Below are 12841 nucleotides of genomic sequence, written 5' to 3'. Positions count from 1 at the left end.
GATGATTGCCCACACCCACCACATTCGTGCCTAAATTTGCATGACCCATGGGGCCTCGTACACTTACCCCTGTTAAAGTTCCAACAAATCCCCCTTTTACCTGTGGTGCCGTTCGGCCTCGAGTGGTAGTCGTTACTCGTACCTGATCGAAAGGGCGTCCCAGCATATTGGCGGGAGGATTCCCCCACACTACTCCCTACCAATGGCAAATTCAACATACCAGTATCCTCCATTTTTGACCACGACACAGAATCGTAACAATCCCAAGTTAAGTTTTTATCATGTTCTTTCGCTTTTCTGAAAATATTATCGTAACAGAACCACTGATTGCCCCCATATGACACAGAATACCCCATGATCCGTGACTGATAAATCGGCAATTCGGACAGCAACTCGGGCCTACGTTCGCCCAGGATGGACGTAAAAATCCCCCACGCCTTGCCCCAGTTGCCAATGTTTTCATTTACCTTAAAGGCGGCCATCTTTGCGCGCCAAACACTCGGATGCATGAGGTCCTTTTGGGTCTTAACATGCTCCATCTCATAATGATCGGTAAGCAACGAGAAGATGTTTACATACTCCTCTGCCCATATCTTCTCTTTAATAGCCAGAGGGACATGTTGACCCAACTTTTCCCTTCGTGAAGGTGCAGACTCATCCCTCGCAATCGGCAATGGCCGCTTACCTGAACCGGAAGCTGTATCTGCAGCTGAGCCTGTCCCAGGTGGTTTGTCTACAGCCGCAGCCGGCGTGATAACGGGCGATGCTGCCTTCGCCGCCTCCCTTGTTTCACGCAGTTGCCTCATCAACACCCGTGCGTCGTCAGCCGTGGTGCCCTCGCTATCTTTACCCAACCACGCTGCTAATTGTGCTGCCAGCTCGGGCGGCATATCCTCCCCGGACACGGGGGTGACGACTACGGGAATCGGATTCCCCTCTGCCGGCACCGGAGTTGGCTCTTCGAGTGGGGTACATGGAACCGGGATGCCTCCCCCAGCTGCTCCCCTTCTGGGCCTCTTGTCTTTTCCTCCCGGAGCTGCTCCAGCCAAAGGACGTTTCGGTCCCTCTTCCCCGTCTTTATCCGCCATTCGCTTTTTTAGGTCGGTCACCTCTTTCATAAGAACACGCAGCATCTGGTCGGTAGTCATTCGCTTTCCAACTTTCTTAGGCATTCTCCAACAGAGTATCTGTAAGACAAACAAGAAAGATTACCACGCTCAAAATTGGCTCTTCGTTCCGTCTCGAGCTCACGTGCAGCGAGGAGGTGCAGCTTCAGAGCACAGGAACAAGAGGATGCGTTCTTGGCGTGTTGCTCCTTTTATCCGTCTTCAGGGCGGGCGTGAACCCGCCCCTGCCTGCCCCTAGGGCGTGGCCGGCCGCGTCAGTGTCTAGGCCAGCCCACTCCAGGGCGGGAAACAGCGCGCCCCGGCTACGCCGCTTCGGGCATACCAGCCGAGGCTCGCCTCCCGCCCCAAAATGGCTTCCCGGGGGGCTCGTGGTACTCCGCCATACGTTCGGGGGGACCGAATGGTCGCCCCTTTCCAATATTTTTGGCTGGGGAGGGCTTAAGAGCTGGGCTAAGAGATAAGAAGAAGGAGATGAGGAAATGATCGGACCAAGTACAGGGGGAAATGGATAGTGAAGTAACCGAACAATTACGGGACCAGATCTGATCCAGGATGTGCCCCTGACTATGGGTTGGAGCATGAACGGCGGAAATGAAATTAAGGGAACGGAGAGACTCCGTAAATTCCTTTGATGTTGGACATTCGGCCGGGTCAGAGGGCCAGAAGTTGAAGTCCCCTAGTATTTATGAGGCACAACAAGTTTACATTTTCATTTTATGTTTTGAGTCAATGAGAATATCACTGAATTGAACTCTGACAATTTAAGACAGTTTGACACTAAGATACCGGTCTTCTGCTGAGATCACCTTTGTATGTTCGCTTTTCCTCCTTTTCTCCATTTTTAAATGTTGCCTTTTACAAACTTTTCAGATACCGAGTGGAGATCAGAAGTTGTGAGCAGCAGGCACTTCGATCGAGAGATTGCACATCAGAACCCAAGGTAAGGTTATGCCACCTCCATGCCTGTGCTTTGGCCTCAGCAGCAACAAACGTTTTGAATCTATACTGTAAGATGTGAGGGCAACTCGCTGTTGTTCTCCCTATTGGATGGGGAAATTATATGGCAACACACGTTTATCTTAGATCAGGATATACTCCCAGTCAGTAGCTGGTCTGAGTAAACTGCCAGTATGTAAAACCTTTTCAATTTGTCTGGCATCAGATTAGAATTGATCTGGATAAGCTTAGAAAGCCATTTTGCTACTAAGGTCAAACATAAGAAAGTTGTCTGTAAGACGTAGATTACAGGTTTTAAATTATACTTAGAGAGCGTTTAAACTGCTAAAGTGTGTTGCATAGAACCACAAATTCAATAGTACTTTAAAGATTTTCTGGTTGAAAGCAAGCACATTTCCTTTTTTTTTTAAATCAAGCTGCGCAAGGTGTTCTTTGTAAAAAGATCGGTTGTGTTCTTCTCTAGCCTTTTACTCTTTGGTAAGAACCTCTACAGATGTGTAAATATGCATGAATGGAGTCTGGGTCTAACGTTGCTCGTCACCGAATGTATGTGTGGAACAGGCTTGCACCACCCAAGATTAAAAGTTGAATAAAGGGAGTGAGTGTTGTCTTCTATGTACTATCCATTCAGTGTTCACGTAAGTATTCGCACAGCAAGATACATAAACTATCCAAAAAGTTAAACAGGCATTAATTCAATATTAAAGTTTATTATCAAACAAAGTTAGAAAGTATGTGTCAGCAAGCGAGTTGATACCCAATTAATATATTAAGTTAGCAGTTGTGGTAGTGCTCAAGTGGAGTCTCTTCTCTCTTCTAGACCCTGGTACTGATCAATGCAGCTGCTGTAGAAACCATCAAGTTAGGTCCTGCGCTTCACAGAAGCTGACAAATGCTAAACTTTAGTTTTCCCCACTCTGTTTCCAGTATCATCCAGTTTGCTTGATCATCTAGTCCCCTCTCTGAATCCCACCTTATTCCGCATCCTTTCTGTAATAAAGTCCTAGTCCAGAGTCAACAATTTAAGAACCTCAAGGAGGAAGCTAGTGGCTCAGATAGATGTATAGTATCCTGATGGGTCCACCAAAATTGCATTTGACTGACTTCTGGAAATAACAGAGCAGCCTGTAAAATAGCAAGGGCAGCGCCACATGTTTGATGTTTTGCTTTTCGCTGTTAGGTGTAGACAACCTCTATTGCTGAAATGCAAAACTGGAAAATGTGCTCTTTTTACTTGACAAAGTCTGTTTAAAAACTTGACAATATGTGCTCTGTCTGGCAAGTAGCTTTTTGAGTAGATTTAATGCTCCAAACACCGACCGGTTCGTGTGTTAAGACTGCCTTCGCTTCCCTGGACGGATGGTCCCCAGAGTGGTGAGATAACCACAGTGATCCGATTGGCTTCAGCCAAACACATTACTTACCAACCCGTGATCCTCTTCTTATTGGCATTCACAAGAAATGGATAGTTCAGAATATTATGGAGACATCCAAATTCCTTAAGGGAAAAACACAGAGCCAGAGAAAAGCAAAACTAGAAGTCATGATATCAGAATGGGTGGGCCTAGAATCACTGGAAAAAATCATACACTAAATGTGGTAAAGGCCAAATATTAAACTAATTATAACAACCTTTGCACTGTGAAACAATGTGACAGAATGAGGATGGGCAAAGCACAGAGTTTATCACCAAAAATTCACAAGGAATGGAGTGACCATTTTATTACCCTGCTTTCGCTTTCTCTGGGGCTTTGGCGTTCTGCCTCTTGAGTATTTCCAATTATGCGCAAAGTTGGCACCTGTGCAATGCAAAGTGGTTATTTCCTCATTTGAGTAGCTCCATTCAAGGAGGAAATGCCATGGTTCCCATTTTAGGAGGGAAAATGGAAACCCCGATGTACCCCATCACCTGGGGGAGCGGTCTCACGCTCCAGGTTACACTTCGAAAAAAAATTGTGCGCTCTTGCAGAACCTCACTGTCATTGCCTCACCATATGGAACCTGCAAACGCGCCCTTGAGGGTGGTTATGAAAGCCCCAGTCATAGAGTCAGGACCATTGGTAGAGTTCTCGTTATCGGTCCAGGAGGACAGGATCCATACCTGGTTTTCAGGGTATCCACATAGGATAAATATGCAGGCAACACATGTAAACTGAACTTATTAACCTACTGTTTAGCGCAAATCTGGTAGGGATTCCCGCTCCCTGGTATTGACCAGCCCTGATGTTTGGCTTTACTCCACATTCACAAAGTACATTTTTCAAAAGAAACTACTATACAATAAATTGTATGTATTGAAGAGCTCTGGTGTTTGAATGCCTTTTTTGCAGATGTAAAGTAACCCAAAATAAACAAATACTAATTTACACTTCTCCTTTCTTGTGCAGTGCAATGGCTGTTGAGTCTCTTACTGCTGTAGCACCAGATGTCCAAGTTGGAAGGTTCCATCTTTCTAAAGGTGAGTTTGCATAGATCCTAGAAGGTGTTTCCCATTCCACACTTTTTCAGAGACAAATAATCAATGTATTATGGATGCATTTAGTGCACTAGTCTTTTTGCTCTTTAAACCCGCAAGGTTGGTTATTTTTGGTTAGGTTACATTAAACCCTCATAATGCAGGCAGGGCCTTAGTTATCTCTGCACCTAAAACGGTCATGTACTCTGTGTCTAGAGTTGTGTATAAATTATCCTGTTATCACTCAGTTGTGTTATTATGTTTGTATATGCATTTTATAAATGCTTGCTCTGAACGTTAGATTGTATGGTCACTAATTGGTTCCTTGTATTAAGGTTGCATCTAAAAATGGGTAACAAGGTAATGGGGATTAAAAAAAGACTGATTCTAAATTTAAGCTGTAACAGTAAAAGTAAAGCACACACATTTCAAAAATGAATAAAATGACATGTTCTCAAGCAGAATGTTATTTCGCAACAAAATATCCTATACATAAAAATAAACCGTTTAAAACAAAAACAAAAAAACCTAACAAAAATAACGAACTCCATGGTGGATCAATTACCGGAATGTGTTTTTTGCAGTAAATCCCAATTCTGAGCACTTAAAAGAAAACCTCATTTTACCTTATAGTAAGATTCTTTGGAAAGCAAAATCCCTGCCAATCCAGCCTTAAAGAACGTCCAAAAAATCCAAGGAGAGTAATCTGGCCAAACATAATAACCAGGATTATTTCAGGACTAAATCCGCGTATTCGCATATTTCAAGTTCTGCTCCACCACCAAATAAAGTGAGTGTAGTCTTGCTGCAGAACTCTCTGGTATATCATTACATTTTACAAAGAATTATACATTTATTAATGAAATATCTTAAACATTATATTTTAAACAGATGTGCATTATTTGGGGTCAAATGGGCATTTTATTAAAAAACGTGTTTACAACTGTACAAAATATATTAATGTAACTAAAAATACCATAAACTGCTTTGAGTCTATAGGGCTGATTTAAAATTAGAGCACAGAGAGTACTTCGTAGAGATGATCTGAAAGAAACAGGTTAGTATTAGATTCCTTACCTTAGAATATCCCCAGGCGTCAGTCTGGATCCGCAAACTTTTGCGTAGCAGTACCCCTGCGCGTCGGTAGGCGTCGTCTGCAGGCGTCCCCTGCGGCTCTGCGTCCGTCGTCGGTGTTGTGCGCCGTGATGACGTCGCTGGAGTATATAGACGCCGCCTCCGCGCGCTGACGTCAGTTCTTCTTTTTTCCGCGCCAGTTAGCGCAGATCCGAAGAGCAGTACTCCGGTCTTTTGACCAAGTTTTGTGATCTTTTTTGATCTTTGAATCTTCTACGGTGCCGATAGGATGCCCGGGTTCAAGAATTGTGACGACTGTGACCGTACGATGTCGGTCACAGACCATCACCGACTCTGCCTCCAGTGTCTGGGCCCCGACCACGACGTGGACTCCTGCGTTGACTGCCGGGCCTTGACAAATAAAGCTAGACGGGAGCGGTCCCGTAAGCTGCTCGATCTCCAGGTGTCGGCTTCGCGTCGGGAGCGGTCCCGGTCCGGCCGGAGGTCAAGGGAGCGATCGAGGGAGCCGTCGCGGAGCCGTCGCTGCTCCGAAAGTCGTCACCACTCATCTGGCTCCTCAGGTAGGAAGCACAAGAAGTCGGGGCGTCGTCATCGTACCCCCGACGCTCGATGCGGCCGGGGGTTCGGGTGACCCCACCCCCGCGGCTCCGCGCGAGTCGCCGGCGCTGCCTGCTCCGTACCCTGTGGTCCCTGGGCAAGGCGCGTCGCCCGAGGAGATCGTGGCGTTTCTCATGGCCATGAGGGCCCTGTCTCCTCCGGCAGGTTCCGCGGCGCCTTCGGGCCCTGTGAACCCGTCCGGGGGCCCTAGCGGTTCGGGTGATCCTGCCTCGAGGCCGTCGGGTGCTCCGGCCCCGGATACGTCGACGGCTCCGATCCCGGCGCCGTTGGGGCCCTCAGGGTCGACGCCGGCTGGTCAACCGGCCTCTCCGGCGCCGATTCCTTCGGGTCAACCCCGGACGCCGCCCCCGCGCGGCGCCGGTGCTCCGGCGCTGTCCCCATTCCCTCTCCGGCGCCGACGCGGAGTCGGACCGGCGTCGTCCGACGCCGGGCTCGACGCCGATGGGGCCTATGAACCCCGAGGAGCCGGTCTACATTATTGACTCCGAATATAGTGACGATGTAGATTACGGAGAGGAGTGGGAGGGGTCTGAGGACCCTCTGACACGGGAATGTCAGTACACTGAGGACTGGACAGGTGACTTGGGTGACGCCAGTGGTCTAGATGACTCTCCTAACCCTGGCTTTGTCTCGCCTCCTACCGTGGCTTCGGAGGAGGGGGCTGCTTATTCAGTGGTGTTGATGAGGGCTGCTAAGGCCTTAAACCTTAAGCTCCCCGTCGCGGCCGTGAGGACTAACATCCTCACTGAGGTCCTCAAACCGCAGTCATGCCCACAGGAGCCACTGCTGCCGTTCAACGAGGCCTTAACAGACGTTCTTTTGGGCACGTGGTCCAGGCCCGCTTCAGGTTCGCCTGTTGACAGGAACGTGGCCAGACGCCACCGTCCGTGTTCGGACGACCCAAAGTTTCTGTCCACCCATCCCACCCCTGAGAGTCTGGTGATCCAGGCCTCCACTTCCCAAACCGCATTCCCGTCGGCCCCGCCCGACAGGGAATCTAAGAGGTACGACCAGTATGGCAAGAAGGTCTTTTCGTCCTTAAGTCTGGGTCTGCGGTCTTGCAACACCGCGTGCCTCTTGGGCCGCTACACCCACTCTCTGTGGGATACGGTCGCGGACCTGCTGCCTGAATGCCCGCCGGAGGTACGGGCTAAGCTCGGCAAGGTTATGATTGAAGGCCGAGACGCAGCGAGGTATTCCATTAGGTGTGGTCTTGATACGACCGACTCACTGGGCAGAGCGATGTCCACGACGGTGGCGATTCGTCGCCACGCCTGGCTGAGGTCCGTCAACTTCTCGGCAGATGTCCAGAGTGCTTTGATGGACATGCCGTTTGATGGCAGTCGCCTGTTTGGCGACAAAGCGGACCACACGCTGGAGCGCTTCAAGGACTCCAGGGTCACGGCCAAGTCCTTGGGTCTCTCGACCCAGCGCCAGCAAACAGGTTTGTTTCGCTCCTTTCGTGGCCAAGGAAGGGGCGGTCCCACACGTGCTGCCAGCCACGCGCCGCAACAGACTTATCAACGCGGTGGCGGCCGTGGAAACCACCGTGGCGGCGGTCGGGGACAACGGCGAGGTCAGACCACACCTCCTCCCGCGGCATCCGCCTCTAAATCCTCCTAGTCCGTGCTTTCAGGCCCATGTGACGCCGGTGGGTGGCAGGGTTCGCCATCACCTCTCCCACTGGCGCACAATAACATCGGACAGGTGGGTGCTGCAGCTCGTCCGAAGGGGCTACTCCCTCCCCTTCGAGACCACTCCTCCAGCCATGCCACCGCAGAACCACCGTGTGTCGGGGGACCACTTGACACTTCTGCAGGGGGAAGTTACGGCCCTCTTGGCCAAGGGGGCCATCGAGCGCGTTCCTGGGCCAGAAGTAGGACGTGGTTGCTATTCCCACTACTTTCTGGTGCCCAAGAAGGACAAAGGGGGCCTACGTCCTATCTTGGATCTAAGGAACGTCAAGTCAAGTCAAGTCAAAATTTATATAGCGCGCTATATACCCAGAGGGTCTCAGGGCGCTTGAGGAGGGGAAGGGAGATTATTTGTCAAATATCCAGGTTTTAAGCTGTTTTCTGAATGCTAGGTGGTTTTGGGTGAGTCGTAAGTGAATGGGAAGTGAATTCCAGGTTTTGACCGCTAGGTAGGAGAAGGATTTACCTCCCATGGTGGTTTTGTTTATGCGAGGAACAGCGGCAAGGGCTTGGTTGGAAGAGCGAAGCTGGCGGGGGGGGGGGGGGTGGGGTGTAGAAGGAAACTCGTGTGTTGAGGCATTCAGGACCAAGTTCGTAGAGTGCTTTGTGTGTGTGGGTGAGGAGGCGGAAAGTTATTCTCTTATTGATAGGGAGCCAGTGGAGGTCTTTCAGGTGATTGGAGATGTGGTCTTTACGCGGGATGTCAAGAATGAGTCTAGCTGATGCGTTCTGGATGCGTTGTAGTTTTTTCTGAAGTTTTGCGGTGGTTCCGGCGTATAGGGTGTTTCCGTAGTCCAGGCGGCTTGTAACCAGTGCGTGGGTGACCGTTTTTCTGGTTTCAGTGGGGATCCAGCGAAATGTTTTTTTGAGCATGCGAAGAATGTTGAAGCAGGATGATGAAACGGCGTTGACTTGTCTGGTCATCGAGAGTGAGGAGTCTAGGATGACGCCCAGGTTCCGTGCGTGGTCCGTCGGGATGGGCGCTTTTCCAAGGGCCGCTGGCCACCAAGAGTCGTCCCAGGCGGAGGGGGTGGTTCCGAAGATAAGGACTTCTGTTTTGTCTGAGTTCAGTTTCAGACGGCTGAGCTTCATCCACTCTGCTACTTCTTTCATTCCTTTATGTAGGTTGGTTTTGGCGGTGTTAGGGTCTTTGGTGAGTGAGAGGATCAGTTGGGTGTCGTCGGCGTAGGAGATGATGTTGAGGTTGTGTTGGCGGGCGATGGTCGCGAGGGGGCTCATGTATACGTTGAAGAGGGTAGGACTGAGAGAGGATCCTTGTGGGACGCCACAGATGATTTCAGAGGCCTCTGACTTGAATGGTGGGAGGCGGACTCTCTGAGTCCTTCCATCGAGGAACGAGGTGATCCAGTCCAGTGCTTTTCCTTGGATTCCAATGTTTTTGAGGCGTTGTAGTAGGGTGCTATGACATACTGTGTCAAAGGCTGCGGAGAGGTCAAGGAGGATGAGGGCGACTGTGTCTCCATTGTCCAGCAGTGTTCGGATGTCGTCCGTTGCAGCAATGAGTGCGGTCTCAGTGCTGTGTTTGGCTCTGAAGCCGGATTGAGAGGAGTCAAGGGCTTTATTGGTTTCGAGGAAGGCGGCGAGCTGGTTGTTGACTGCTTTCTCGATGACTTTGGCCGGGAATGGAAGGAGCGAGATGGGGCGGTAGTTTTTGAGTTCGGTGGGGTCGGCTGTGGGTTTTTTCAGAAGGGCGCTGAGTTCGGCGTGTTTCCAGCTTTCCGGGAAGGTGGCTGAGTTGAGGGAGGAGTTGATGACGTCTCGGAGGTAGGGTGCGATGAAGGAGTCTGCCTTGTTGAAGATGTGGTGAGGGCATGGGTCTGTGGGGGATCCTGAGTGGATGGAGTTCATCAGGCGGATGGTGTCATCAGTGGAGATTGGGTTCCAGTTATTGAGGGTGTTCAGGGGTGGTGAAGGATCAGTAGAACGTTGAGTGGGTTGGTCTACAGGTAGGTTGTCGAAGCTGTTGTGGATGTCTGAGATTTTGTCGTGGAAGAAAGAAGCTAAGGAGTCGCAGAGGGTTTGAGATGGGGTGATGTTGTTGGAGTTGGCAGTGGGGTTGGTAAACTCTTTAACGATGTTGAATAATTCCTTGCTGTTATGGGCGTTGTCTAGTCTGTCTTTGAATGAGGCTTTCTTGGCTGTCCGGATCAGTTGGTGGTGAATGCGGATGGCGTTTTTGAAGGCGTCCTTGGTGCTGGTGTTTGGGTCTTTTTTCCAGTCCTTCTCAAGGGAGCGACAGAGTTTCTTGGATTTCTTAAGCTCATCGTTGAACCAGGGTGCGTTTCTGCTGCCAAGCTTGGTTTGACGTTTTTTCAAAGGTGCTAGGTTGTCGGCGCTGTTGGTTAGCCATTGTGTGAGGTTAATGGCTGCTTGGTTAGGGTTCGATGAGTAGGCAGGGGGGTATTGAAGAAGCGATGTGGAGATCTGATCGATGGTGATTTTGTTCCATTGTCTTCTCAGAGTAGGTTGGGGGTGAATGTGGGTTGCGGTCTTTTTGTAGACAAAGTGAATGCAGCTGTGGTCTGTCCAATGGAGAGCTGTGGAGTGACTGAAGGAGATGTGCTTGCTGGAGGTGAAGATAGGGTCGAGAGTGTGTCCTGCGTAGTGGGTGGGGGTGTTAACTAGTTGTTTGAGTCCAAGGTTGGCGAGATTGTCCAGAAGGGTGGTGGTGTTGCTGTCGTTGCTCTTTTCCAGGTGAAAGTTGAGGTCTCCCAGAAGAATGTAGTCCTTGGAGGGGAGGGCGTGAGGGGTGATGAAGTCAGTGATGTCTTCGCAGAATTGTGCGCGGGATCTTGGGGGCCTGTAGAGGAGTGTGCCTCTGAGTGTGGTCTTGGGGTCGGTGTGGATCTGGAAGTGAAGGTGTTCGGCGCTGGTGAGGTTGGTGTCGGAGCTGGTTGAGATGTGGATGGAGTTCTTATGAACGATGGCGATGCCTCCTCCTGTTTGGTTGGTGCGGTCTTTACGTATGATTTTGTAGCCTTCCGGGATGGCTATGGTGATGTCTGGAGCTGAAGAGGCGCTCATCCAAGTTTCTGTTAGGAAAGCGACGTCTGGAGAGATGGTGTCCAGTAGGTTCCATAGGTCGATGGCGTGTTGGTGAACCGAGCGGGTGTTGAGAAGGATGCAATTTAGGTGGTTAGTGTCGGATCTTTGTTTGGTGGTTGTGGATGTGATGTGGGTCTTCATGCATGCGTGCTTGCAGGAGAGGCATGTGAAGGGTCCATGGGTGTGTCCAGGTGTGGCTAGGGCACAGGTAAGGAGTCTGCCAGGATTAAGTGCAAGGAGGGTGGATGAGTCGTATGTAATGCGGGTGGGCTGGGCATTGCGGGGACCAGGGGGTCTGGCGCTGGGCGCGGACGGGCGTAGACGGGCTTACCTTTGGCGCACCTTCGGCACGGCCGCTGCGCGGGGACGCTGCGTGTTGGGTCATCAGCCTTAAGTGGATAGTGGAGGGGGCAGAGCGTGGGAGGGTCAGCAGCTGGGAGGCGGTAGCGGGGAGGAGGGGCGGGCCAGGGAACACCTAAACAAAATGGAGGGTCAAAGGGAGAGCAAGGCAGGGGCAGCAGATGCACCACGGCACCGGGGGCACAGACGAAGTCCCAGGAAGTAAAGAAAGCCTCAACAAGTGTCGCGCTGCAAAGTACAGCAGAGCGAGCTTGCAATTTCAGGTGAGGTAGGAGAAGTTCAAGATGTTGACTTTGGCTCAGGTCTTGGCTGCTCTCGACCCACAAGACTGGATGGTAGCGTTGGACTTGCAGGATGCGTATTTTCACATCCCCGTCCTGCCAGCCCACCGGCGTTACCTGCGGTTCACGGTAGGCCACGAGCACTTTCAGTTTATCGTGCTCCCTTTCGGCCTTACCAGCGCCCCACGGGTGTTCACAAAGGTGATGGCGGTGGTTGCAGCTCATCTGCGCAGGTTAGGGGTTTCAGTCTTCCCCTACCTAGACGACTGGTTGTTGAAGGCGGGCTCGCCCCAGACAGTCGTCCACCACCTCCAGATGACCGCAGACCTCCTGCACGAGCTGGGGTTTTCCATCAATGTGCCAAAATCACACCTGTGTCCCTCTCAAAAGCTCCTTTTCATCGGGGCAGTTCTCGACTCGGCGCAGTTTCGGGTTTATCCTCCGGAACGGCGAGTCCAGGATATTCAGGCGTTGATTCCCATCTTTCAGCCGTTATCCAGGGTTTCGGTCAGGTTGACGCTGCGGCTGCTGGGGCTGATGGCCTCCTGCATCCTTCTGGTGCATCACGCCCGGTGGCGGATGCGGGCTCTGCAGTGGAACCTGAAGTTTCAGTGGGCCCAGCATCAGGGCAACCTGTCCGACCATGTCTTGATCTCAGAGGGCACTGCGAAACAACTGCAGTGGTGGCTTACGGACCGCGATTGGGTCAGAGGCAGATCCCTCTCCCTTCCCCAACCGGAGCACGTTGTTGTGACGGACGCGTCCCTCCAGGGATGGGAAAGCCACCTGGGAGAGGCAGAGATCAGAGGCATCTGTTCTCCGGCGGAGTCCCGGCTCCATATCAACCTGTTGGAGCTCCTGGCGATTCGTTTGGCACTGAAGGCATTCCTCCCCTTTGTCAACGGGAGTGTGGTGCAGGTGTTCACGGACAACACCACCGCCATGTGGTACTGCAACAAGCAAGGCGGGGTGGGGTCGTGGACCCTTTGCCAGGAGGCTCTGCGCCTCTGGCAATGGCTGGAACGTCAGGGCGTGACTCTGACGGTTCAACACCTGGCAGGTTCTCTGAACGCCAGGGCGGACGAACTCAGCCGTCGGTGCTCAATGGATCACGAATGGCGTCTGAACTCGGACGTGGCGCAAGGCCTCTTTCGGCAATGGGGAGAGCCTTGGTTAGATCTATTCGCC

General features: G+C 51.4%; 1 protein-coding gene across 1 annotated transcript in view; it reads left to right on the top strand.

Moving 5' to 3' along the window:
• TMEM43 (transmembrane protein 43) overlaps window positions 1–12841 on the top strand; it is a 114570-nt gene that overhangs the window by 88637 nt on the left and 13092 nt on the right. Inside the window, exons 6-7 of the mRNA XM_086939262.1 lie at window positions 1998–2067; window positions 4472–4542. Of these exons, the coding sequence (XP_086795388.1) occupies window positions 1998–2067; window positions 4472–4542 (141 nt within the window). The remainder of the gene's footprint in view (window positions 1–1997; window positions 2068–4471; window positions 4543–12841) is intronic.

Source organism: Lissotriton vulgaris, chromosome 9 (genome assembly GCF_964263255.1).
Source record: "Lissotriton vulgaris chromosome 9, aLisVul1.2, whole genome shotgun sequence".
Lineage (NCBI taxonomy): Eukaryota > Metazoa > Chordata > Amphibia > Caudata > Salamandridae > Lissotriton > Lissotriton vulgaris.
Note: the sequence above shows the minus strand (reverse complement) of the source record. Positions and strands in the feature narration are given on the sequence as shown.